Source organism: Plectropomus leopardus, chromosome 7 (assembly GCF_026936395.1).
Source record: "Plectropomus leopardus strain MGB_pleo_1.0 chromosome 7, ASM2693639v1, whole genome shotgun sequence".
Taxonomy (NCBI): domain Eukaryota; kingdom Metazoa; phylum Chordata; class Actinopteri; order Perciformes; family Serranidae; genus Plectropomus; species Plectropomus leopardus.
Window position 1 is genome coordinate 7974995 of NC_142182.1, and position 24048 is coordinate 7999042.

Genomic DNA, 24048 nt, shown 5'->3' on the forward strand with positions numbered 1-24048 from the left:
AAAAAAAAGTCCCTTCGTTTCTTGTTTTGCAGTTGTTTGTGTGTCCCATTATCTGTGCTATTCTGCAAAGCAGCTCCTCTTGTGATGCTGCAGAGGGCCACATCACACTCCTGACACTTCAGAGAGGGCCCCGATCCTCCTGCCTGCTCTGCCTGCAGTCAACACAGAGTTTACATCCATATGAGGCCCTGCTGCTTGTTACACTGTCTCTTGATTTACCCTTGTCTCATTATTATTATTATTATTATTATTATTATCAGTATTAGTATTAGTATTAGTATTAGTATTAGTATTAGTATTAGTATTAGTATTATAGGGACTACCAGCGTTTATCCTAATGCAGGAGGCGCTAATAACAGAGCGATAGCTACAGCAGGATTAGACCAATCACAGTGCAGTTTGCTCCAGATGACGTATGGCAGTGAAGGCGGATACAAAGCGTCTGTCTGTCTTCCGATTGGACGACAAGACCAAAACAAACCTCTGACCTCTCTCCAAAGGAACTCTGGGAAACCAATATGGCGTTTAGCATCGATGCTAATACTCTTATCACCGAAATATGATTAAAATATGGACGGAAGACACCCCATATCGGATATATCATCACGAATTTACTGAACAAAGTCCCGTAAAAACGTCCTCGATTTCCAGGGCTGAACAGAGAGGCTTCTAAAAGGCACAGCCGGGAGCTAAACACCGCCGAAAAAAGTAAGACATCCGACCTACGGTCGCAGTTAGACACTTTTCATAAAGTGGGACATATTTTAGTCGCCGGCGACTACGCCGGGCTCAGTGAATGTCTGCTAATGATGCCATAGCCTGCTATGTAAAAGATCTATTTTTGACCGATTCTGCAGGTCTATGGGGTGATTTTGCTACTCTCTAGTTTACTGGACACTGATCAGGCATAGTGGGAGCTAGCTAGCAGCGCTGGACGACTCATTTGACAATTACTCAATGCTGTGAAAACATTGTGCCACCTTTAATACTGTTAACTATGCTGTCACTGTTAGCTTTGTTTGAAGACAGCGTCAGCACAGTTAGTGGACTCCTTTTACTCACCAGGGTCACCTGGAGGGAGACTGGAGGGCAGCCACTGTGTTTCACATGGATTTCCTCAAACTGAATAAAAGAATTGGATGTTTGAATGCAGGAATGTTACTGGCTGGTGTACAAACACATTGTTTTCATTCTGAAAGGTCAGCGGGTTGTTTTTGACTGCACTTCTCGGTCAAGGGTGCGCTCCAGACGTCAGCCATCCGTCAGACAGTTTATAGTGCAGAGTCACTCCAGATGGGTTCAATCACACACAGACATCCAGGCTGATGCTGTTTAGTTTAACCATCTCCAGCTCTGAGGACTGCTTTCAGTAAAGTAACACTCCCCACGTTTCGACACACACACACAAACACACACACACACACACACACACACACACACACAGGCACGAAGACACACGTTTGGCATGTGGACAAAAATCCACAAAAACATGAGCAAATTAGTTTAGTGCAAGTTTATTTGATCTAGCTCAGTTCCTTGACATTTTATTATTCATACACACTTCCTCACACACATTTGGCACTTAAAAATAGACACTGATTATATGATTGTAGTACTTTAAATATGCAAGAAAAGTCAAAGATAAAGTTAAGAGAAGTTGTACATGTTTGTAATTCAGACAGACTAAAGAAGGATTACGAAATGTCATAAAGGAACAAAATAACTGATAAAAAAGGAAATGGATCAGAATATTACCCAACTTCAACTTACTCCTTCAGCTGAGTCAAAACTACACAATTAATACATGAAACCTTAAACCCTACATTTCCATAATCCCTCATAGTTTTCTCTACAATATGATAAAACTTGAAGAGATGTTGGAGTAAAGGGTGCAGTAATGAGGAGAATGACAAATTTACTCAGCAGCTCCAGGGTACCCAAAGGTGCAAAGATACTCTGGTGACGCCTACTGGCCAAAACACAGCCTCCTGTTGTAAATGCTCGTATGTGTTGTAAAAGTGTTTGTTAAAGTCAGCGCGTGAGAAGTTGTTGTGAGGAAAACTGAGGGCGTACACAGATTTCCATTGAGAAAAGAAACTATCAAGTAAAATAGCAAAATCTTACAATACAGCTCGTGTTCACACACACACACACACACACACACACACACACACACACCAAGGTTTATTATAATTAAATTAATTTAGACTCAGTGTGGAGCGATTAATTTAATCAGCTGAAGTTTGCTTTTTCCGGATTGGCACGCAGCTCAGACTGTATTCTGGTGCCTTTGATCAGGTGGACTTGCTTTCTAAGGCATCAATTAGCACTCTGTTGTTGTAATTGAGTGATATAAAAAGGTGATTTGTTTATAAATCAGGAGACACAGATAATGCGCAATTACGCACAGGAACAAAATAAACTTTAGTGCAACCATTCTTGTATCTGTTGAGGTTAAAATGACATTATCTAACTTCCTAGTATCTTTCAAGTCTCCTGAAGCCCTAGTGTATTTCGAGCACACAAATTAAACGATCAAAGTTTATTTGTCCATGGAACTTTTGTTGTGGAGCAAAAATGCGCACAGGAGATGCGGATTAATGCAGATTGCTCACTTTAAATGTGACTGCTTACTTTTGAGTGTGCAGTGTCACATGTAACCCAGTTCTTTTATTCCGCAGTGTACAGATAATCTAAAATTTGCTTTGCTTTTGAACAGATGGCACAATATGTGTATTAGAGGCAGCTCCGCGTGTCAGATCTGAACACACACAGACAGGCAGCGCGTTTAGGGTGCTGTACGCGCGCGTGTGTAACTATGTTTGTGTATTAGGGGAGGGCTGGCTCTTATTAAAGTGCGGAGCTCCAGTTTGGACCTTCCCTCGCCTCAAGTCAAGGAGACAGCCGCGTGCACCCGCGCTCGGTTATTTGGCGGCCCCCCGCTGCTTCCCAGGCTCTCTATCAACACCGCTCACTGATCCGGGAACAGCAGTAGCAGCAGCTCCTCTCTCCTCGCTCAGCACCTCTTCAACGTGGTGCGCCCCTGACGCGCTCTCTTCAGTTCAGGATGGACTCGTCTCCTTCTCTTCACCTTTCCCACTGACTGTGACGCTGCTGTAGTTTGGTGGGAGTTCCTGGGGAAGGGGCTGGAACTGAACCTCTGACCGCTGTTTCGCCTTTCCGCTGTTGTTTTTTTTTTTTTTTAATTTGTGATTGAACTATCGTTGTGCACTCATATCCGGGATCCGAAATGGGAATGTATTTACATCTGCTGTTTTTGCAGTACTATTTCGTCTCGAGTTTCGTGTGCAACGCCATCGCTTTCGTGGAGGAGCCCGCCGGAGGCAGGTCGGACGGGTACTGCGGGAGGATCCTCCGGGCGCAGACCCAGGGGACCCGGAGGGATGGGCACCATGAGTTCAGACTCAGAGTGGAGGGGGACCCGGAAACCTATCAGCCGGGAAGCACCTACAGAGGTAGAGTTTTTCAGTCTGTCTGCGCAATCAGCGCGTAAACATGTGCTAAATTAACTGTTGATCAAGTTGGAAAACAGGGAACATGCAGCCCAAAATTCACAATAATCTGTATTTTATTATATTTCCAGCAAACTTGAGTATGTCCAACCACCTTACATTGCACGCATTAGCCATAGTAATCAGTATAGTAAAATGTTACTATAAATTGCAGCTTGGGGGACACAATTTCCAAACTGGTCAGTCCGTTTCCTCTGGCTCCTGCAGGGAGAGTTGTGGTTTGATAAGGCTACTTAGTGTAATAATGTCTGACCTATATTCACTTCCTCTCCTCTTCCTGCAGGCAAGGGGACACACATGCAAAACACATACACATACACATGCACATACACGCACAAACAGCCACAGAGAAAGAGACATACTGATCTGGCTCCAATTAAGCTGCTGACCCCTAAAGGTTCTAGGTGAGTTTAGAAGTTCTCAACAACCAAAAACTATCAATATATAGGCAGCTATAACAGTGACAGTAAGTTATGGTGTCAAAATAAAATTTGACTTTGAAAAAGTAAGAATTGCTACTGAAAAAAAAGTTCCTCTGAAAAATAAAACATGGTCATTAAAAAGTATTTTCTTTTATTTTTACATTATTTTGTCACTTTTTTTTCCTGTCACTCTTTTGATATACATTGATAGGAGGTGCTTGATGGGAGAGGCAGTGACAGCAGTGTACATGTATTCTGCATACTTAGAGGCGGGGCGATGACTGCAAACTTTTGGTTTTTTTTTTCTATTTCAAATGTGTGCATGTCTCTTTGTATTATTCTGTGTCCCCTCTCTATAATCAGAGTTTTTCAGAATCAGAATCAGAAAAAGATTTATTGCCAGGTATAGTTAACACAATACGAGGAATTTGTTCGTGCGTGTCCATGAACGCAGCACAGACAGAGCTCTCAATGAGTTATTTTTTTCCTCAGCAACAGTTTGTGACCGGGGGATGTATAACTGATGTATTGATCGTACTGAATGAACACCACAGTATGAACAGTTATGTTTCATTTCATTTTCACTGTACCTGATGTTCTGCTGCAATGTGTCCAGAGCTCTGCACTCCAAGAGTGCGGGACAATGAATAACCAAACTGTATGCATATTATATATATATATATATATATATATATATATATATATATATATATATATATATATATATATACAATACAAAATGTGGCATCAGATGTTTAAGTCGTGAATGCCACCACAAATAAAGAACGTGTGGAAACGTGGGAAACTCTGACATGCATGGTGCTTTTCTCATTTCCTATATTTCCTTTATCAATTTCATTAAAACATTATATTTTCAATGCCATAACTTAGTTTAACTTTTCTATCTCCGTAAAAAAATAAAACTGTTTAACTCTCTCTGTTAATCCAAACTGTATTCACAACAACCAAAATAACTTTAGTGCTACAATGGGGAGATTCTCTAAGACCTAGCAGGCTTAAGTTTTGACATAAGCCTCTAAAACAAGAGTCTTGTCTTCAAGTTTCCACTGACGTCATACTCCGTATCATGCAACTTTTTGGCTGCAATGCCAAATTCAGCAAACCAGGGCTAAATTCTAATCAGCTATCAGGGACCTGTGAAGGACACCACCCAAGGCAGAAGAAAAGTTATTCCCCAAGTTTTCACAGCCTTTAAGTAGCAAATAAGTTCACTTTTTAAAAACTGGATAAGATTGAAAATATTGACATCCTCTTTCTCAGCACCCGGAGCTAATTTTAAGATAGACGGGCTGGTATGAAAAAGCAAGGTTAGGACACAAGAGTGATAAAATTCCACCCACATTTCATCTTGTGGCTCCCGTTCCCTGCTCCACTGTCCCTGCATGAAATTTATAGGCACTTTATAAACTTTATTTCAACCCTCTATTTACAACTCTCACTCTTCCACATCACACTGATGCCCACAGAAATGCTGAGTGTTTCTGGGGCATCATCCAGAGTCACCCCCGCATCATGACCCTATTGTGTCCATGTATGTCTTAGCTGCTCAGCGTCTCTGTGGTGTAAATTAACTCTCTTTTTCTTCTTCAACAGTGGTCCTCCTGGCAACCAGCCCTGCTTATTTCAGAGGTTTCACCCTCATCGCGCTGAAGGAGGGCAGAGAGGGCACGACAGACGACGACTACACCGGCCAGTTCCAGGTAAGAATGAGCAGGTGCTGAGTGGAAAGCAATAATACTGAATGCGTTTTCTGGGAAAGTTTTTAAAAGATGCACTCATTTGCATGCACACGGGAGTTGATTTAGTTGCTCCCCTCCGTCCTCTGATATGGAGGTTAAAGGAGGTGCTGCTGACAGACACAAACACAGCTCCCCTGGATGAAGCTAGAAAACTGAGCTCTCCTGCTGAGGTGCAGAAGAAAGGAGAATCGAGCTGCCTCTTTGGTGCGGCTCCTTTTGGGTGACATGGCATCTTTCCCACTAAGTAGCAAATATTTCCCCCAGCGGAAGAAGGAGAGAGGGAAGGAGGAAGGCAGGAGGAGGATAGACAAGCAGAGGCATGTGAGGACAGAGAAAAAAGATAAACAGAGAGAGTTAGAGAGAAAGCAGGAGAGAGATGGGAGATGTTTGGTTCAGTGGTAACACGGCTCCCACTGAGCAGCAGTGAGCTCCTGAGGAGAGAGCCAGACTTCCTCAATTACCTCCCGCTCAGTGTAAACAGGAACACACATCTGTAGCTGTGTTTCCACACACTGATCCTAACCAGACTCTTACCAAACAGAGCAGGAGGCTGCTTTCATGTAGCCAACAGTGAGAAGATTTTGCTTCTTGTTTCCGCCACCGACTTTGAGACAAATATTCATGTTTGTTGAGATTTTACAGGAATGCTTATTTTGCTACATGCACACAGAACAGTGAGTGTAAGGTATTTAATGTTTATGCGCTGTGACATTCCTTTTCATCATGTTGGCAACATTTGTGTTTGCTGGCACTTCTGCGCTAAACAGTTTGGGTTTGTATTGATGATGGAGTGAAATAAACTACAGTGATCAATGCCTGGTATGTGGATTAACAGCCAGTCATAAAGAGGCTTCCTCAAGCTCTTGACATGTACCATAATTGCATTGTCACAATGGGTTATGCAGGATGGGGATTGGACCCAAATGCAAATGGGTGAAAAGGCAGCAGGATGAATTCAGTGGTATATTTCAAAAGTGTTCAGGTATAAAAAGCCTAAGTTGCGTGGTAGGTCTGGCAGAAGGGTAACAGGAAGCAGGCAGGTAACTGAAAGAAGGAAGGGAACAGGAAACCCGAATTGTAATAATAACAAACCATAGACTGAATATAAAGATGGAAGCCATAACAGCTCGATCGCCCCCTGGTGGCTGGCCGCATTATATCCATAAACCCCAACACCCTCCATGTTTATGAGCAGGACATAGGGCCAAACTAAAGCTCAAAGTACATGTCTGATAAGTTCTTCCAACAGATAGATTTCGAGTTGTCCATACGTCTGTCTGTCCACGAGCTCGTCGCATTCTTGTGAACACAATATCTCAACAACGCCTCAAGGGAATTTCTTCAAATTTTGCAAAAACGTCCACTTGGACTCAACAATAAACTGATTAATGTGGTTGTCAAAGGTCAAGGTCACTGTGACCTAGCATCCGTCTCATTCTAGTGAATGTGATATCTCAAAAACACCTTGAGAGAATTTCTTTGAAATTGGCACAAACGTCCACACTGAGTCATATTCATCTAATTTTCTTGAACATGATATCTCAAGAAGGCCTACCAGAAACATCCTCAAATTTGGCATAAACATCCACACTGAGTCAAGAATGAACTGATGAGAATTTGGTGGTAGATGGTCAAAGGTCACTGTGACTTCACAAAAAAAATTGGCCATAACCTAAAGAATTGTTATGCAAATCATGACAGAATTTCACACAAATTTCCAGCAGAATGAGATGATGAATATCCAGCCATATCCGAGATATTTGGGCTTCATTTTCATACCATTATATATACAGTCTATATGAGAAATGAACAAATAACAAAGCAGGATTTGGGAAGTCAGTTTGGGGTACCCTGGGTTTTCAGTGCTATGAAGCTGGCTCATTTTTACTGGGAAAAATCACTTCAGTGACTAACCCAATCGGCAGAGCAAATCCTGGCATTGTAACTTACATTTGCAGATATTATGTAATGGATCTGTTCAAACTTTACATTTCAGCAACGCTGTGGTTGACGTGTGGTTAGGTTTAGGCACAAAAGCCAGTTGGTAATGGTTAGAAAAAGATTGTGTTTCAGCTTAAAACACCCGGTTTGATTACACAATGGCTGCTGGAAAAGCAACAATTTCTCTGTAAAAAGCAACTGCTTGTGGCAATATCCCTGCTGGAATAACAGCAACAGGTCAATACAAAACACCCACGTTTGCTGCCTAAAAAGAGCCACTGAGAACAATGCCTTGCTAAATCACTTTAGATATTGTTGTTTGTTGATCTCAAACAGTGGCCTGCAGCTTGGCAGGCATATTCACGTCATCCACCATCTCCTTCACCACTAGAAGACAAAGTCAGCTCTTATACTACGTTACTTTAGAAATGTTGATATAACATTCATGAAATGTGCAAATATAATGTATTTGTGGTTACCAATATCGAGATTTTCTTCTGGTAACTAGGCTGGATAATGTAAGCTGAGTAGTTAACCTGCTCTGGAGCAGATTAACATCAGAGGACTGGATTTCAGTCTGTGAACACCCAACCACTGACCAATCTGAAAATAAAAATCCCAACACAGACAAAAGTTTGGAGTGACAGGTAAAACAAACCTAAAGAGTATATATTGTTATAGATTAGTAGAATAATATTTTTATTTCAGGTTTTCTGTGTCCACTCTGGTTTTAAAACTGAGCTTTTAACAAACCAAAAGATCATTAAAAACACCAAACGCATGCTGATGATTTTAGCTTCATTTTAATTGTGCAAAGTTGATTTTGTCCCCAGAGTGGCAGCTGAAAGTGTGACTAATTTTATACTCTGATTCCATCACTGCAGCTCAGAATGACATGAGACACCTGCGTGATGAGAACTGGAAATAAAAACACAAGATATTCATTTTATTTGAAAAATAATCCACTCACTGTTAATTGGCTCCCGTGATTATAAATGCAACATTTCAGTACTTTCCCACTCTTTGCTCCATTAGCAGAAACAGTCTGTCATCACTTTTAACTTTTTTAATGTGACATTTTTAGAGTAGTTTCTTCATCATCTTCATGTGATCCAGACAGCAAATGTTAGGGTTAGTGAAGCCAGATAATGAAAAAAATATCCTTGGTATATTGAAGTGGCTTCACAGGACAGGCCTCAAGGCTGGTATTTGTGCAGCTGGATCTCGGCGGGAATGAGAGGACGGTGGGAGACTTGGCGATACAGATGAGGAGGTGGGTGTGGACGGCCAGGTGGCGTGGATAAGGGAGGTGGAAGCAGGTGTGCAGGTGGGTGTGGCAATCAGGTGATAGCGATGACAGAATGTGGCCACAAGTCTGTGGACAGCAGGGTGAAGTCAGGGCACACCTCAACATTACACTTATTCCAAAACTCAGAGGCATCTGCTGGCACAACAGCCTCCACTTTTCTGTGAATGGTTTCCGTAAGGTTTTGGAACCTGGATGCAGAAATTTGCATTGGTAAGGGCATCCACTGATGCTGGGTGATATGGCTTGGTTGCACCAAACATTTCTTCAGGGACTTGGCTTTGTACACAGCGTCATTATCATGTTAAACAGGAGAGGGCCACAAAAGGCTGCCACAAAGTTGCACACTCTTGTCAAAAATATCCTTCTATTTCTTAATTGTAACTAAGGGAGCTAAACCACGGAAATCTGTGGTGAGCTTTGCCCACATCTTGGCCATGTTCGTGCTCTTTTTCTGACATCTCTCCATTAAAGCAAGTGTATAAGTCCTGTTTGTGCATGTGTGTGTGGGTGTGTGTAAATGTGTATAAATAACAACAGAATGAAAAAAAGACCCCCCCCCCCCCCCCGGATCAGTAAAGTATGACTTTTTCTTCTTCTACTTGTTTCCAATTCAGTTGTTTTGTAGTCAGCTAGTGTACAGATGAGCAATTTTAAAAACATTTAGTGGAAAATTCAGCCATGGGCTTTAAGATTAGTGCATGTGCAGTTTTCATTGGATTTCTTTACTTGCAAAATGGGAAATTTTGAATACTCATATACCACCATGTGTGCAAAAAAACCCAACTAAAACGCACAATTGTGAAGTCTTGGCAGACTTATTAGCTCACTGACTGCTTTCAAGATTATTTATTTATTCCCCGTCAATCGTGTCCCTGGGAGCTCTGTTTTTTGACAGTGAAACTGAATGTCTTTTTGAGAATGTGTCAACACTTATTAGTTGCTTTATTTGTTCATTCATTCATTCCCCTTGCCCCCCTTTCCTCTGGGTTTACTCTCCAACTTTTAAAGCCACTAAATTTTAATGAAAATTCTTTGCAAGTTTACACCCTGCTTTCCATTTGATTAAACAGCTGGGTAGATGGAAAAAAAAGGCATTGTGTTTTTAAGAAATGACACGGCATAGAAAACACCAACAACTGAAACTGACTGTGTACTAGTTTGTATAATTGTTTTCCTAAATTTTAAAGTTGAGAGTGATTTTGTGTGCACTTGCCAAGCAGGATAAAGTTGTGAAGTCTGGATTGATGTGTTTTTTTTGTTTGTTTGTTTTTTTAGTCGGAGTTTGATGCTCAGAACAATGTGGTCCTTCTTTTCACTTCTCACAAATCAGCTCGTAGGAAGAAAACAGTTTAATCACCTAGTTTTGCAGCTCACAGTCGACAAAGTTTTGTCTAAATTGAGACTGAAGTAATTTTGAGACAACCACTCTGTGTTGTCACACACTTAGAGGACTTTAAAAAGTCTGAAACTTTCTCACATTTAAAGACGATGTGAATTTTTAGTCGCACATTATAAGAGTTTGCAAACACTTTCAGGATCAGTGTTTGCAAGACTGCAGCAAGACTCTTTTTGAGATTATTTCCTATCCTGCTCCTCGAAAAAGACATTATGACAAACTCCCCACTAAGACATATGAAATACTAAAAAATCCTTAGTGCAAAACCACATAACTCTGGAAACAAAAGATAAAGGGCGTCATATGCTGACAGTATTATTGTCAAACTGGCATCAGTGTAATCTACAAAGAAAAACTGAATTTGCATATAAAGTTTACATTTTGGATTTTGTTTAGTGTCTACCCGGCCTGCTCTTTCTTGTTGGAGAGAGTGCACGTATTGGTTGTTGACAAAGTTTGTGACCTTGAAACTAAGTATTTTCATGAACCAAGATGAGAAAAAGAATGACTGAAGACAGCTCAGACTAAATTTATGACCACCTCACTCATGGATGGATTACTGAATGGGCCTATTGGGCACAGCCCCATCGGCCCAGTATCAGATTCACATGCAAAAGGACTCAAAATGACCACAAAAAACATAAAATGACTACAGAAGGACACAAAACAACTGTTAAGAGATTCAAAATAGCTGCAGAGAAAGAGGTGCACAACAACAAAAAGGGGCAAAACAACCTCAAAGAGACACGAAAAGAGGCAAAGCAACTATAAAGAGACTCAAAATGACTACAGAAGACATAGAAACTACAAAGAGACACATGACTACAAAGAGACACACAATGACTACAGAGAGAACAAAAAACTTTAAATAGACCCCAAATCACCACAATAAGACACAAAAAACAGGCAAAGCTACTACAAAGAGACTCAGCGTCACTACAAAAGACTAAAATGAGACACAAAAAAGTACAAAAAGTAACTACGAAGAGACACAAAACTACAGAGAGACGCTGAAAGACCACAAAGAGAAGCAAAACAGCTACAAAAAGGGGCTAAACTATAAAGTTTGTGAGTCTTGCTCTTGCGTGGGAGAGGTCACCTACTGAGGTAAAACTCTCACGTTTTAATTACAACATCGGAAATTTGTCTGCAGCAGTGAAATTGCTTGAAAAGTGATTTGGTGTGAGGCTGCACTCACTCGCTTGGATTTTGGTTTAAACAGTTTAAACTCAAACACCTCCGCTCACTCTGCTCTGTTTGATTTCGGCTCCCTGCACAATAAATACCTCACAGTCTCAACCTCGGAGTCCCAGCAGAGTCTGCAGTGAGGCTGAGACCAGGGAGAAGGCAATGAGCAGAAACTGGAACAGTTTGAACAAAATTAACAGTTGACAATCTGACTTTGCAAACTATTTAATACATATTGGCAAATCCATCAGACATTTTCTGTTGTGTAATTGATGCTTTTATCCACATGCGGAAAATGATTAAGGCCTCAAGAGAAAAGCTGCTGTCAAAACACAGTCAGGTTTCTAAAGAAAATATGTAGATTCTGAGAAGTTGGCTGTGTGAAACAAGATGTTGCTGACACTTCGCTGTATCAGTGGCATCTTTGGATAAATGTAATAGCAGAAATTACTTTTACAATGATTTCATTTATTAAATTTGTCGCCCTTTGTGTTCCAGTTTTATTAGCGGGTCGATAAGAGAAGATGCAGCATGACAGCGAGACTGGCTTTTTATCTAAATGACCTCAATCCATCAAACTCAGCTTCTCTTTATCAGAGAGGTTTACATCATAATACTTGTGTAAAATGAAGTCTATACAACAATTAATATTCCTGACAGTTTATTCTCCGCAAGTTAATTATGCGGCTAGTTTTGCAATGTCATGATTGTTATTGTGCAGTGGAAGAGGAGCCAAATGAGCGCAGTTGTGGTTCCCCATACGGCTCTCTCTCCCTGCTCTCTGGTACTCGGTTGTTTCTGGCAGCTGTCCTGGAATGTGCCCGCCTGCTGTTTCACTAAAACACCACAACTGAGAGTTGCTGCTCATTGTTTTTTCCTTAAGCAATAATCTGCTCTTTGTCCCCATTACTACCATTAAAAGACTTCTGTCTCAATGTGTCAGACCTGAAAGAGTTTGTCTGTCTCCTACTGAGGCTGCAGCCATTGTGTGCTCCGAGATGTGTGTCTTTGTGCTTATATATGCACCGAATGGGCATGCGGGTATACGTGCGGGGCTGGATGTGTGTTTTTCCCAGCCCTTCTTGCGTTAGTGTGGGACGTGGGTCATATTTATCTAGGCCAGCAACGTGTTATTGCTCAGGGAGACAAACAGAGCTTGTTTGGATAAGGGGAGAGATGAGCAGACACAAGATATTATCTTCTTTTTTCCTGCACAGATTATCTAGGGTTCTGAGTTTAGCTGGGGGTAAACAAACCCAATCAGTTTAAAGTGCCACAGCTAAGTCATAGGTTTCAGACAGAGGCAATTACATAAGCCAAGCAGAGCTTAGAGGGCTGTAAAGAAAAGGATGAGAAGGATGTGTGTAGAGATGGTTTGATGGTGATCCGATATGTAGCATAATCACGCTCAGAAGTGATCCTAAAGGAATAATTGCGTCTTACAAAGATACACGCAGGAGCCCAAGTGTCCCTGTTTTCTGATTAACAGGAGTTTACAAGGACAACTATGTGCTTGTTTACAAGTACTTCAAGGAACCTCCAGAAGACACACATCAATTTTTATTATGCCTGACAAGCTGGTTGGTTCAGATGCTTGAAGTTTCCATAAATAATGTTGATGACTTATTAAAACACATCATGCATCAAGACTATGAGTGTTGGTTGAAGCGTGACGATACTGTTTCATACTTACTGCACTATATGATTCGGGATACAGTTGTGGCTCTTAAAGTGTCTAAGAAAATTAGTTTGCACAAAGACGTGACAATTACGTTTTTTGGAGTCAGTCAGCCGTTTATTTACAAAAAAATAAATGCTCATTGTTCCGAGGAGCCCATCTGTCTGAAAATACACACTCCCTTTTTGTAGGCAAGTCAATTTTTGTTTTGGATGACTACATGGAAATGACAGGACTTATGGTGCTATGCCATTGTACTGTAACCCCTTTCTCTCCAACAGTTCAATATCCCAAAGATGCCCATTGTTCCAAAGTCCCATTTCTCTGAACATATACACTCCCTGTACATCTCTGTAAACCTCAGACTACGAGATTTGTTAACAATGCTGTGGTGAATATGTGGTTAAGTTGATGCATAAAAACCACATAGTTATGGTTATGAAAAAAATCATGTTTTGGCTTTAAACACTGAAGGTTGGTGGCACAAAAGTCGATGGAAAAGAAGGGACAGGTTGACGAAATCCCCCCAGGTTTGGTGGCTCAAAGGCCACTGGAAGACGTCGCAAAGGGTTGGTAAAATCACCACAATTGGAGGCTCACACAGAGCTGGGAGACTGTTAGTAACTGCAGGGAGAGTGTATTTTTAGAAAAATGGTGTATTGGAGCAATGGATGTTTGTTTTTGAGATAACAGGGTGTCAGTGATATAGGCTTTTGGGTCCACTGGAACATTTTTTGGACTAATGGGGCTTTGGGATTTTAGGCCTTCAGAACAATAGTATAGCACCATAGGTCCCACAACCACCATATAGTGATCCCAGACAACAAGTAGAAGTCACAAATGCAGCAACAAGGACCTGATTTCCCACTGACTTCCCACTCATGAACTTTAATTTTTTGACACAAACAGAGCCAGAGACAACAACACCAGGAATTGAACCCTGGGTCTGCCCCTCTGTCTCTCATACGTACAGTATAACTGCTCACACTGTTTCATTGACAGTCGATCTGTGGAAAGGATGGTGCAAAAACAGTTGTTACATTTCCCAATCAGGCTCAGGGGATGAGGGGAGTAACAGTATAAATGAAACTGGGGAAAAAGGCAAGCTGAAGTGGCTGTATTAACAAAAGCTGTGATTTATTTGCAAAATCAAGACAATGAAAGTGTACAAGAAAGATCTTCCAAAATGCTAACAAAAAACTACTTTCTTTAAAAACAAAGAAAGCAACACTAAATTTAACAATTAACACTGAAGTGTTTTTAAATAAACCACTGAACCAAAGGTTTAACACCCTCCCTCCAAAAGGGAGCAAAGATCACCAATTCTGGTGCACTACAACACAGAACCCACACTGCAGCACTGACCCACTCATTCAAACATTTCACTTCTCCAGTCCTTATACACTGCATGCTCCTAATCAGCAGATTAAGCACAGGTGTGCTCAATCAGTGTGCACAGTGAGGAGGATGGGAGGGTGGCACCTGAAGAGGCACACAAAAAAAGACACAGGAAACAGGCATGAAAAAGGACACCCACCTCTTTACCTTGTGACACCCCCTCCCAAAAGAGCAAGCCTTTGGGCTTCTTAACACCATCATGTTAAAGTTCCAACAGCAGCAAACAGTTGTTGTTTGATTGCTAGTTTGTTAACATGGACATCTCCAAAACCTCTTCAAGCAACTTCCTCTCAGCCAACCAGTCGGAGTTAAGCAGTGCAGCAACAGTGACCCCTTTCTGGAATAATCTGCATTTTCTGCATATAGTATTTCCAATCAAAACGTGGGATATACCGGTATTATTCAGGTTTTAAGAGCAGTATTTAGGGATGTAATCAGCTAATTTGGCATATGCGTCTCAATTGGGGTTTTTAATGCAGTTTTTGACACACAGCCTGTTGTCTGTTTACAGGCAGCTCTTTGCGTTGTCATAGAAAAGTTATACACAAACCAACTCACCAACAGTTTTCAAAGCTTTGGTGTGGAAATGCAAGCAGAGAAGCCCACATTTCCAGTCAGAGTGAGAAACATACCTGGTTTTTAAAGATTATGGAAGACTTTGATAAGGTTTTTGGATATGAATAAATATCGCAACACCAACCTTTTCAAGAAGGTGGTTGAAGGAATAAAAGAGGAAGGCTGAGCTCACATGGTCCAACAAGTCTTCCACCCAAAGGAAACTGTAAAAAAATGTTATTTTCATGCAAAGATGCAAAATAACAAGCAGCTCCAGCTGTTCTACATTTCCACATTTTGACGGGATAAACAACATAATTGGGCATGTTATTGGAGTATGCATGGCTGCATGTAAACAGGAGTGTTAGGGAATATTAATTTTCATTAGCCATCTAAACAGCTTAGTAGGGATATTACAAACTGGACTATTTTGTGCATGTAAAGTTCTCTGGGAATTGTGACCTCTCATAACTACATGCACCGTTTGATTAACAGTTGATCTTTGGAAAGTTGTGTTGAAAAATACCAAAATGATGGCAATGTATCACCAGACTAGATATGGACCTAAGATTTTCCATCAGTGAATACAAAATCATCATGTATTTTGCCAGAGAAAAGCTGAACTAAACTGTATTTTGTGAAATTATAGCGAGACATGCAATGCTGCATATTTTTGTCGAGCCAAGTGACTCAAAAAAATAAACCAAGTGCCACTGTTTAGTGTCATAAAAATGTCACCACTTTTAGTGTTTGGAGGCCGAAAGCGATTGAGGATGCTGTATAGTGTCAACAGCTCTGTGACTCAGCCTTGGTCTGAGCAGAGGCCTGTCTAGTTTATTCATGCTGTTTCTCAATGACAATAGGCTAAACAAACTGAGTGGGCAAGGCTGGAGAACAGACACAAGTAGGCACACACAAACAGTCCTATCCATACACACAGACACACACGTATGCAATGGCTAAATTCACTTCTTCATAGTAAATATGGCCCCACACTTTATTGTATTGGTTTTGGGTAAAATCGTTAACATGAACCCATGATACCTTCGGAGTGACGTTCCACGTTGCTACAAAGAAACCAGACATTTATTCATGAAATTTTTGCCTGATATTAAGACAGAATTGTCAACTTGTTACACTTTGTTTCCATCTTCAGCCTGATATTACATCCATTGTGACTTCCATGGGGAGGGGGATTTGATTTGCCCTAACCAATCACCAACATATATGCCTGAATCTAACATTATTTTAAACCCAAGCTGGTTTTGCCAGGGTTTTAGTCAAGAAACAAACTACGACAGGAAATATTGTGAAGGCATGTCGAATTTGAACAGACTCGATAGCTCATAATTGTTGTTATTATTCTTGATTGGCTACAGTGCGCTGCTTGACAACGCTTGACAATGCTTGACAATGCTTGACAATGCTTGACATCAGTGTTAGTCCTAACCACTTATTGGCTGAATGTTAGACCCTCTGTTGTGCTCATTGGTTATTTTTCAGAGAAATCAATGTCTTATGTCACAATGCCTCACAGTCTGTCAACTCTGTAATGGATAGATCTGAAGGTCTCGACCCAGGCAAAATAAAATGATTTAGCTTCAAATTATTTCTTTCTGATTCAACACAGTTCTTTTTAACACCGGGGTGCCAGAAGATTGTATTTAATATTTTTTGGGGGGCTTTTACCTTTATTATGGTGGGACAGTACAAGTGTGAAAGGGGGAGAGAGAGGGGATGACATGCAGCAAAGGTCCCAGGCCGGAATCAAACCCACGGCCACTGCAGCAAGGACATACAAGACAAGACAGCCTTTGTACGTGGGGCGCCAGCTCTACCAACTAAGCTACTGGGCACCCCGTTTTTGTCTTTTTGTCAGGACTAACTCATTTGCTTATGTAAAAAAATTCAACTTCTGTTTTGTACTTGCAGGGATCCTTTGGCGAATTTTAACCAGCTTTCAATCTTTAAAATGTGGGCGGTCTGTGTAGGTTAACTGTGGTAAACTTCCCTCTATCTTAGTGCCTGTATCACCCAGCTCAAAAGGCGGTGCCTCTGGAGCTGTTGCTTAAAGTACAGATTGTACTTCGACATTGTCATCCATCACGAACACAAAGAGTCTGGAAGTAAAACTGAGAGTCAGACCCCTTCCCTCCTGTCTCTCAAACACAGACAAACTTTAATCAAAGACTCAGACAGTTCTGAGCAAATATAACACGAGATTATGTTACTGTATGCCTACTTCTCAACTAAATTGTCTTTAGAGACATATTTTAGTGGACTGTTTGGCTTTAATACGAGAATTTATGAATAGCGGGTGGGCACAATACTGTTCGTAATTGTAAAAAGGGCGGCTGAAAAAACTGAAATCAAATGGTAAAACTAAGCAGCACTGTTCAAAAATGAACCACGATTCTGTTCCTGTGTTGCCTAAAATGCCTAAAATGCTTCCAGAAACACATTTAACTTAAGCTGTAATAAGAAATTAATTCTAGATTATTTTCTTCTGTGTCAAAACAGATTAGTTCACATTATGTTACAAAACATGCCTTATTGGTCCGGTGCATCGCAATGAATCCTGGTAGTTGTAGGTTTCATAGTTGTGTAAAGTATTTACGTCTTCCTACTGCATAGACAGCTCAGTTTTACGAAAAGATTATCTTAAAGTTTCCAGGTGAAATACTTCTTAACTTGGTTCTGGAAGAAAATCTTCCAGGTGCTCCACCAGAAGAGGGAAGAGCCGCAGAGAGAGAGAACAAAACACACCCAAAGTGGTGTGCAGTACCTCTCATGCAGGGTCACACAAAACATGGATCATGATATTGGATATATTCTAGCTGTAAAACTCAAAAGAGCTGTCAGTTAAACACGGCTTAGCCTTTATTTTAAGGGGAAGAAATAATACGAGTTGGAAATTCATCTTTTCATGAATTCAAATGTACTTTTGTTTGTTTTTTGCAGATAGCAAAAGGGGTCAATATATGTCCATGCCATTAAGATTCAGTAACACATCAGGTGAAAATAGAGTTCAGATTAATAGTTGAGGTCTCATTCTTTGTAAAGCTTTGGCATAATGTCATAGAAAGTCTTTCACTTCACCACATTGAATTTGTATGTCTTTGTGTGTCGTAGTCAGCTCACAAAGTGTGCTCTTTAGTCAAGGTGACAGACTTGTCTGTTTTTGTCAGAGCTTTTCACACCGAAGCCTTGATAACGTCACAGCTTTCACACAAGAAAAACAGAGATGAGAAAAGGACACGACAGACTTAAAGAAAGGCAGGAAGGAAATCATTTTAGCTGTCTCTTCAAGAAGAATAGAAAGAGTCCATTTATGCATCTAGTCTGTAAACACAAACAAGACTCAAACAGTCCTTAGTTTGATGGCTGTTGCAGCAATACAACTCATAGACATTTTCTCTTAAATTGACCCCTACAAAGCATAATAGCACCAAATTGTAAATATAAAATGTTAAAAAGTGGATTCTTTAAAGAGCTTTGGGGTCGTTTTTTGTCTTTAACAGGCAATACACTCCTGGTGTTGTTGCTTCTCTAATGCTGTTTTGCTTAATTGAGCACAACAAGCCACAGAATTGGCTCCATTTGCTACGAAATAAACCTACAGACATTTTTTTTTACCGAGTAGATGTTTGGATATGTGGATACTGCTGCCTTGGTTGGGTGGCTCAGATACAAAATTTATATGATACAATATTTGTGATAGCCCCAAGATCTCAGCGGTATTGTGCAGTAATAGTACGGCTTTGATTGATGGAAAGCTCAAGGCAAAATGTCGGCGCCTTCGAGGTCTTCATCGAGCAAGAGATCTTTGTTACTCACTGAAATAAGCTCATCTTCAAATGTTGAAGTGACATTTCAATCTGAGTCTGTCTGCCTGTGTTTTTTCTCCCCAAAAAGTTTCATCTCTGCACTCAGGTCCCAGAGGTTTTAACTGTATTCACTCCTTTGTAACTGCTTTGCATTTAATTACAAACCTTCAGCACACACCGACCGACAAACAAACAAATGCACGCACACACACACACACACACACACACACACACACACACACACACACACTAATATCACTCTTATTGTCAGTTTTCTCCAGGGATCCTGGGTGTCTGTTCAAGCCTGGGTTTGCATTGTCTGTCTCCCTCTCTCTGTCTCTTTGTGTTTGTGTGTGTGTGTGTGTGTGTGTGTGTGTGTGTGTGTGTGTGTGTGTGCATGCGCGTGCGTGTGCGTGTTTGAACAGGGCTCTGCGTTTGCTTGTGCAGGCACTCTGAAGCATCTGTGTTTACCGTCTCAACAGAGAGCGAGAGATTGAGAGAGAGAGATTGAGATAGACAAACCGTGGACACACACAGACATGCCAACCTCTGCAATGAAAACAAACGCTCCTTTGCCAGTCTTCCCACACTCCCTCTCTTCCTCTCTTTGTCTGTCCCTTTTTCCGTCTGTCCTTCTATCTTTCACATATCCTCTGTATCCAGTGACAGAACAATATGGTTTGAAACTGCTTCTAGTTTCTTTGTGTAATTTACGTTGACTTTGTGTGGATCTTACATGCAAACCGGTAATAAGAGATGGGCAGTAATTCTGTATGTTCTGTTGAAATAGTTATTTCAATTCTTGTTATTCTAAAGCACTATTTGTATGTTTTCCTGGGAAAAGTAGGCTAATGTGCCAAAATGTGTACATATCCCATGTAATCTTGAGCCAGTAATTTCTATATAACATGTATATGGAACGGCAACAATCTAACGCACTGACTGGACAAAAGTTAAGCCAACCTGGACCTGACCTGGAAACTTGGTTAAAATTTCATCGTCTTGACCTGGTGCTCAACTTGGGACTTACCTGTCTTAACATGGGAACTGACTGTCTTGACTTGGATTTTGACTGAGTTTGACTGTGACTTGACTGTGTCTTGAGTTCAAACATACTTGTCTTGAGTAATGTGTCTTTAATTTGGCTCGGTTTCAGACTTGACTTAAGATTTGTGTTTCTTGAATTGGTTTCAATTTTGAAAAGATACTGTATATGAAGGCAAAAGAGAAAAAAATGGAGGGACCATGACTCAGATAGTTTAAGACTTGGAGAAGGTAAAACTCACCTGTCAAGATGTTGAACTTGTATTTGGACTTGGGTTTTCACTATCTTTACTTGAAATGTGACTCTGGATTTGACTGTGCTTACTTGTGGCTTGCCTGTCTTACATTTGGACTTGATGGTCTTGACTTGCGCCTTGTCTTGAGTTTGAACTTTGCCATTTGGACAAGGAACCTAGTGTTTTGGACGTTGGACCTAACCTTTTTTGACTTGAAATTTTATTTGATTGACTCAGGACCTTGACTGTCATACACTCAAACATGTGTGTCTTGAATTTAGACTTCATGTGTCTGTCTTAACTTAGGACATTACAGGGGATAGAACTGCCATACCTCTGGTTTTGATTCAAGACTTGACTGTTTTAATTGTATTATTAAACCGAGTGATGGACGATTGTCCTATTCATGCACTCTGTCAGTCTTGTGCTATCGCTTTGGATGTTAAGTGTGGACATATAAAACATCTGAGCCGACAGCTTCAGTACACCAAACAAGATGTACTTTTCTCATGTCTAGACAGCAGCTTTTTATCTACGTATTATCCTTGTGCAGTTTCTCTTTCATATTATTATGTTGTAGCCCTAATCTACAGTATATCCACATTCCTTTCCTGTCTTATAAAACTGTCTGTCTTTTCCTTAAGCTTGTCTTCCTTTTCCTTTATGTTTCTCTTTCTCTCCTTATCTCTTTTATGTCCTACTCCCCACGCTCTGCCTCTTTTTCTTATGCCTTTTAGCCAGTTGTTTGTGTCTGCTCTTGACTGACAAAAGTGACAACAACTAAACCAAACTGTGTGTAAGGTATGAGGAAGTCAACACGGGAATACATATAAGTATTTATGTGTTTGTTGCTCTATATTCGTGTGTTTTTCCAGGTCTGTGTTCATTCCAGTGTCTCCTCTTGCAGAATAGAAGGGGGAGTTTGTGTCTTTGACTTTTGTCTCCATCTAAATGTCCTATCAGGAGTTTGGGACATGGTGTTAGGTCATGGTTATTGTTGAGCTGAGGCAGCTGGGGAACAATAGCTACAAGGTCATAGGCCATGTGTGTATTTGTATGTCTGTTTCTGTGTGTGTTTAGTCTTTAAAATGTTTGACAAGGTCCAAGTACCAAAGGGACTGGGCTAGACACGTTTTGAATACACAAGACTGTTATTATCCAAAGCTTCACTCAGGGACTTTGAGAATTATCCTCTTACACATAACTTTGCCTTTGGCTCGAGCTGGTGTCACTTGTGATTCAGTGGACAAAAAGACAGACTTGTTAATGTCATCAAAGCAGTTAGAAGATAAAAAGCAGAAGCAAGAAGATAATACGTATTGATATTTTCACTTTGTATCATTGATATTGGATCGTTGATGATTGAATAAGGTCCAGATGGATGTGTCATTACACCCATGCAGGTTAATCAAAAATTCAGACTTCCCAGTTCAGTCGGAACGCATCATAAATCTTTCCTTCTTATGTTTCTAGATCATCGATGAGGAGGACACACAGTTCATGACAAACTGTGCCCCTGCAGTGACGGAGAGCACACCGCGCAGACGTACCAGGATACAGGTCTTCTGGACAGCGCCTCCTACTGGGTCTGGCTGTGTTATACTGAAGTGAGTCTCATTTTTTCTCATTATGCTCGTACCTTTGAATAAAAATACACTTTTGAATGGCCTTTGTTATGATGCTGTTAATGGAGAGTAAAATATACAATGTCAAAATCAGCTTGCAGAGACTTAAAAATCGAGATATTAAGGTGAATGTTTCTCCTTTTTGTTTTTTATTCAATAAGTCAACTTACATGGTAATGCACTTGCAAATGGCCAGTTTAAAAAACTCTCTAAAGCTCCAGAATACAAAATTTCCAATTCAGCAAAAACAACTTTCATAGAAGAAACAGCAAAGCAAAAATAATCATGCTAATGTGTTTTTCTTTGGAATTTAAAGGCTGTTCAGGAGTCGACTTTGAAGTCTCAGATGTCGAGACCTGATAGCAACAACGGAGTTAAAATGAGGCCCTGTTCACTGATAATGGTGTCTTGACAAAATAAAGGTGTGATAAATGACTTCACTCAAGCAAGTTTCAAGTCTCTGCAAGCTGATTTTCATGCTGTGACCAAATTAATGAAAGTCAGAGGCTGCCTTAAAGACAGGAAATCAGTCTAAAGAGCATATGGTGTGCTGTGGATAATGGAGAGTACTCATGGAAAGCATTTTATAGGTAAAATTAAAAACCACCAGTATGATCCATCAAGTTATATAATTCCACAACAGCAGGAGCACTTTATTTCCGTTTCACCGTTTTTACTCCACAAAGCAGAAATCTGGACGACTTCAGTCTCAGTGAATACTGTACTCTCACACGGTCGTTGTTGTTTTTAAAGATAGTCATTATTGGTTATAGGCAACACATTAAGAAGGCTAATGCCAGGTGTTTCTTCAGAGACCAAGACACACTGTGGCTTTACAACAAAGAGACAGATGATGGTTACGGGGGGCAATTTGTAGTTGGAAGCAGGTGTGACTCTAAGTCTGCACTGTTATTTCAAGAGGTATGAGTGTGTGTGCGTGTGTGTGTGACCTTAGTTTTATGTGGCTGTACGAATTGGCAGCAACAACTCCAAGAATAGTCTCAGACTGAATTGTTGAAAAATGTCCAATACACTAGGACCATAATCACTAGGCTTGTAATATTTCATACCTTCATACCTTCCTCAAATTCCACCAGGGTATACGGTATATGACACTGTAAATGTATGGCACTAAACCTCCCCTCCCCCTGACTGTCAGCTGCTTACTTTCAGCTTTTCAGACTAATAATTACACAAAAGAAACCCATAAACTGTTCAGAAAAGTAATATTCTCACACCAATTTTCCCTTATTAAACAGAGAAATACAACTGTACACTTTTTGAATTCAACTGTCTGTAAGCCAGAGAAGACTGAAAAACCTTGTGAACTCATCGTAAAACACACTTCATTCAAACTCAATAGAATCAAAATATAACTCACCCAAACTGTCTTGGTTACTCTTGCTAGTGATCTAGTTAGTAAGTCCACTGTTCCAACAATCAAAAGAAATCCTTAATTCACCAAGTTATATGCGCCATTGCTGGTGGCTGGCAGTTTACAGTCCTGTAACTTATCCCTCCATTACTAGGTGTCGTGGTCTTTCAGCTCAGCTACCTGTTCCACCAGTAGAGACCAGAGACTTAGCTCTGGTGGTGCGTGCTTTGCACTGCATACAAAGAGTTAAATAGAAAGAGGATCACCTGTATTTATGACAGTATTGAAAAACATAGCTTCAGGATTTATAAATACCATGCTATACCATAATACCATTTGCAAGCCTAATTATCACCCATTTAACAATGGGGGGACAATAATCAATGTATGTCTTCTGTAATTCCACACTCCAGGGAGGTCAGAGGGGGATCTCTCCCCAGAGAAATGTTTATATAAATGACAAACAGCTGTCTCCTCTCTCTGTTTGAACCATCCACCACTGCTGGTTTACATAGCAGTAAGCTGAAAGCCTGGTGTGTCCTTTAGAGACGCCAAAGGGTGCCTTTGGATTTCACATGCTGAGATGTGTGACGATCTGGAAGAGAACGGGCTGTGGTGACCTACTAAGTGTTGCCAAATTACATAATGGATCCAGTTTTTATGTGATCCTGATTTGTTCTCTGAATCACGAGGACATATCCACAGTTATTTATTATTAAAAGTTATCAGTGCTGCAGTTTGGGTGTGGTGATTTATTTCAG

The 24048-nt window shown here is 40.6% G+C and overlaps 1 protein-coding gene across 2 annotated transcripts in view; it reads left to right on the forward strand.

The window, feature by feature from the left end:
* Positions 1-2857: 2857 nt before the first annotated feature.
* spon1b (spondin 1b) overlaps positions 2858-24048 on the forward strand; it is a 92139-nt gene continuing 70948 nt past the window's right edge. For both annotated transcript variants that reach the window (XM_042495899.2, XM_042495900.2), the window contains exons 1-3: positions 2858-3476; positions 5570-5676; positions 21761-21894. In XM_042495899.2, the coding sequence (XP_042351833.2) occupies positions 3251-3476; positions 5570-5676; positions 21761-21894 (467 nt within the window). In that variant the 5' untranslated portion in view covers positions 2858-3250. The remainder of the gene's footprint in view (positions 3477-5569; positions 5677-21760; positions 21895-24048) is intronic.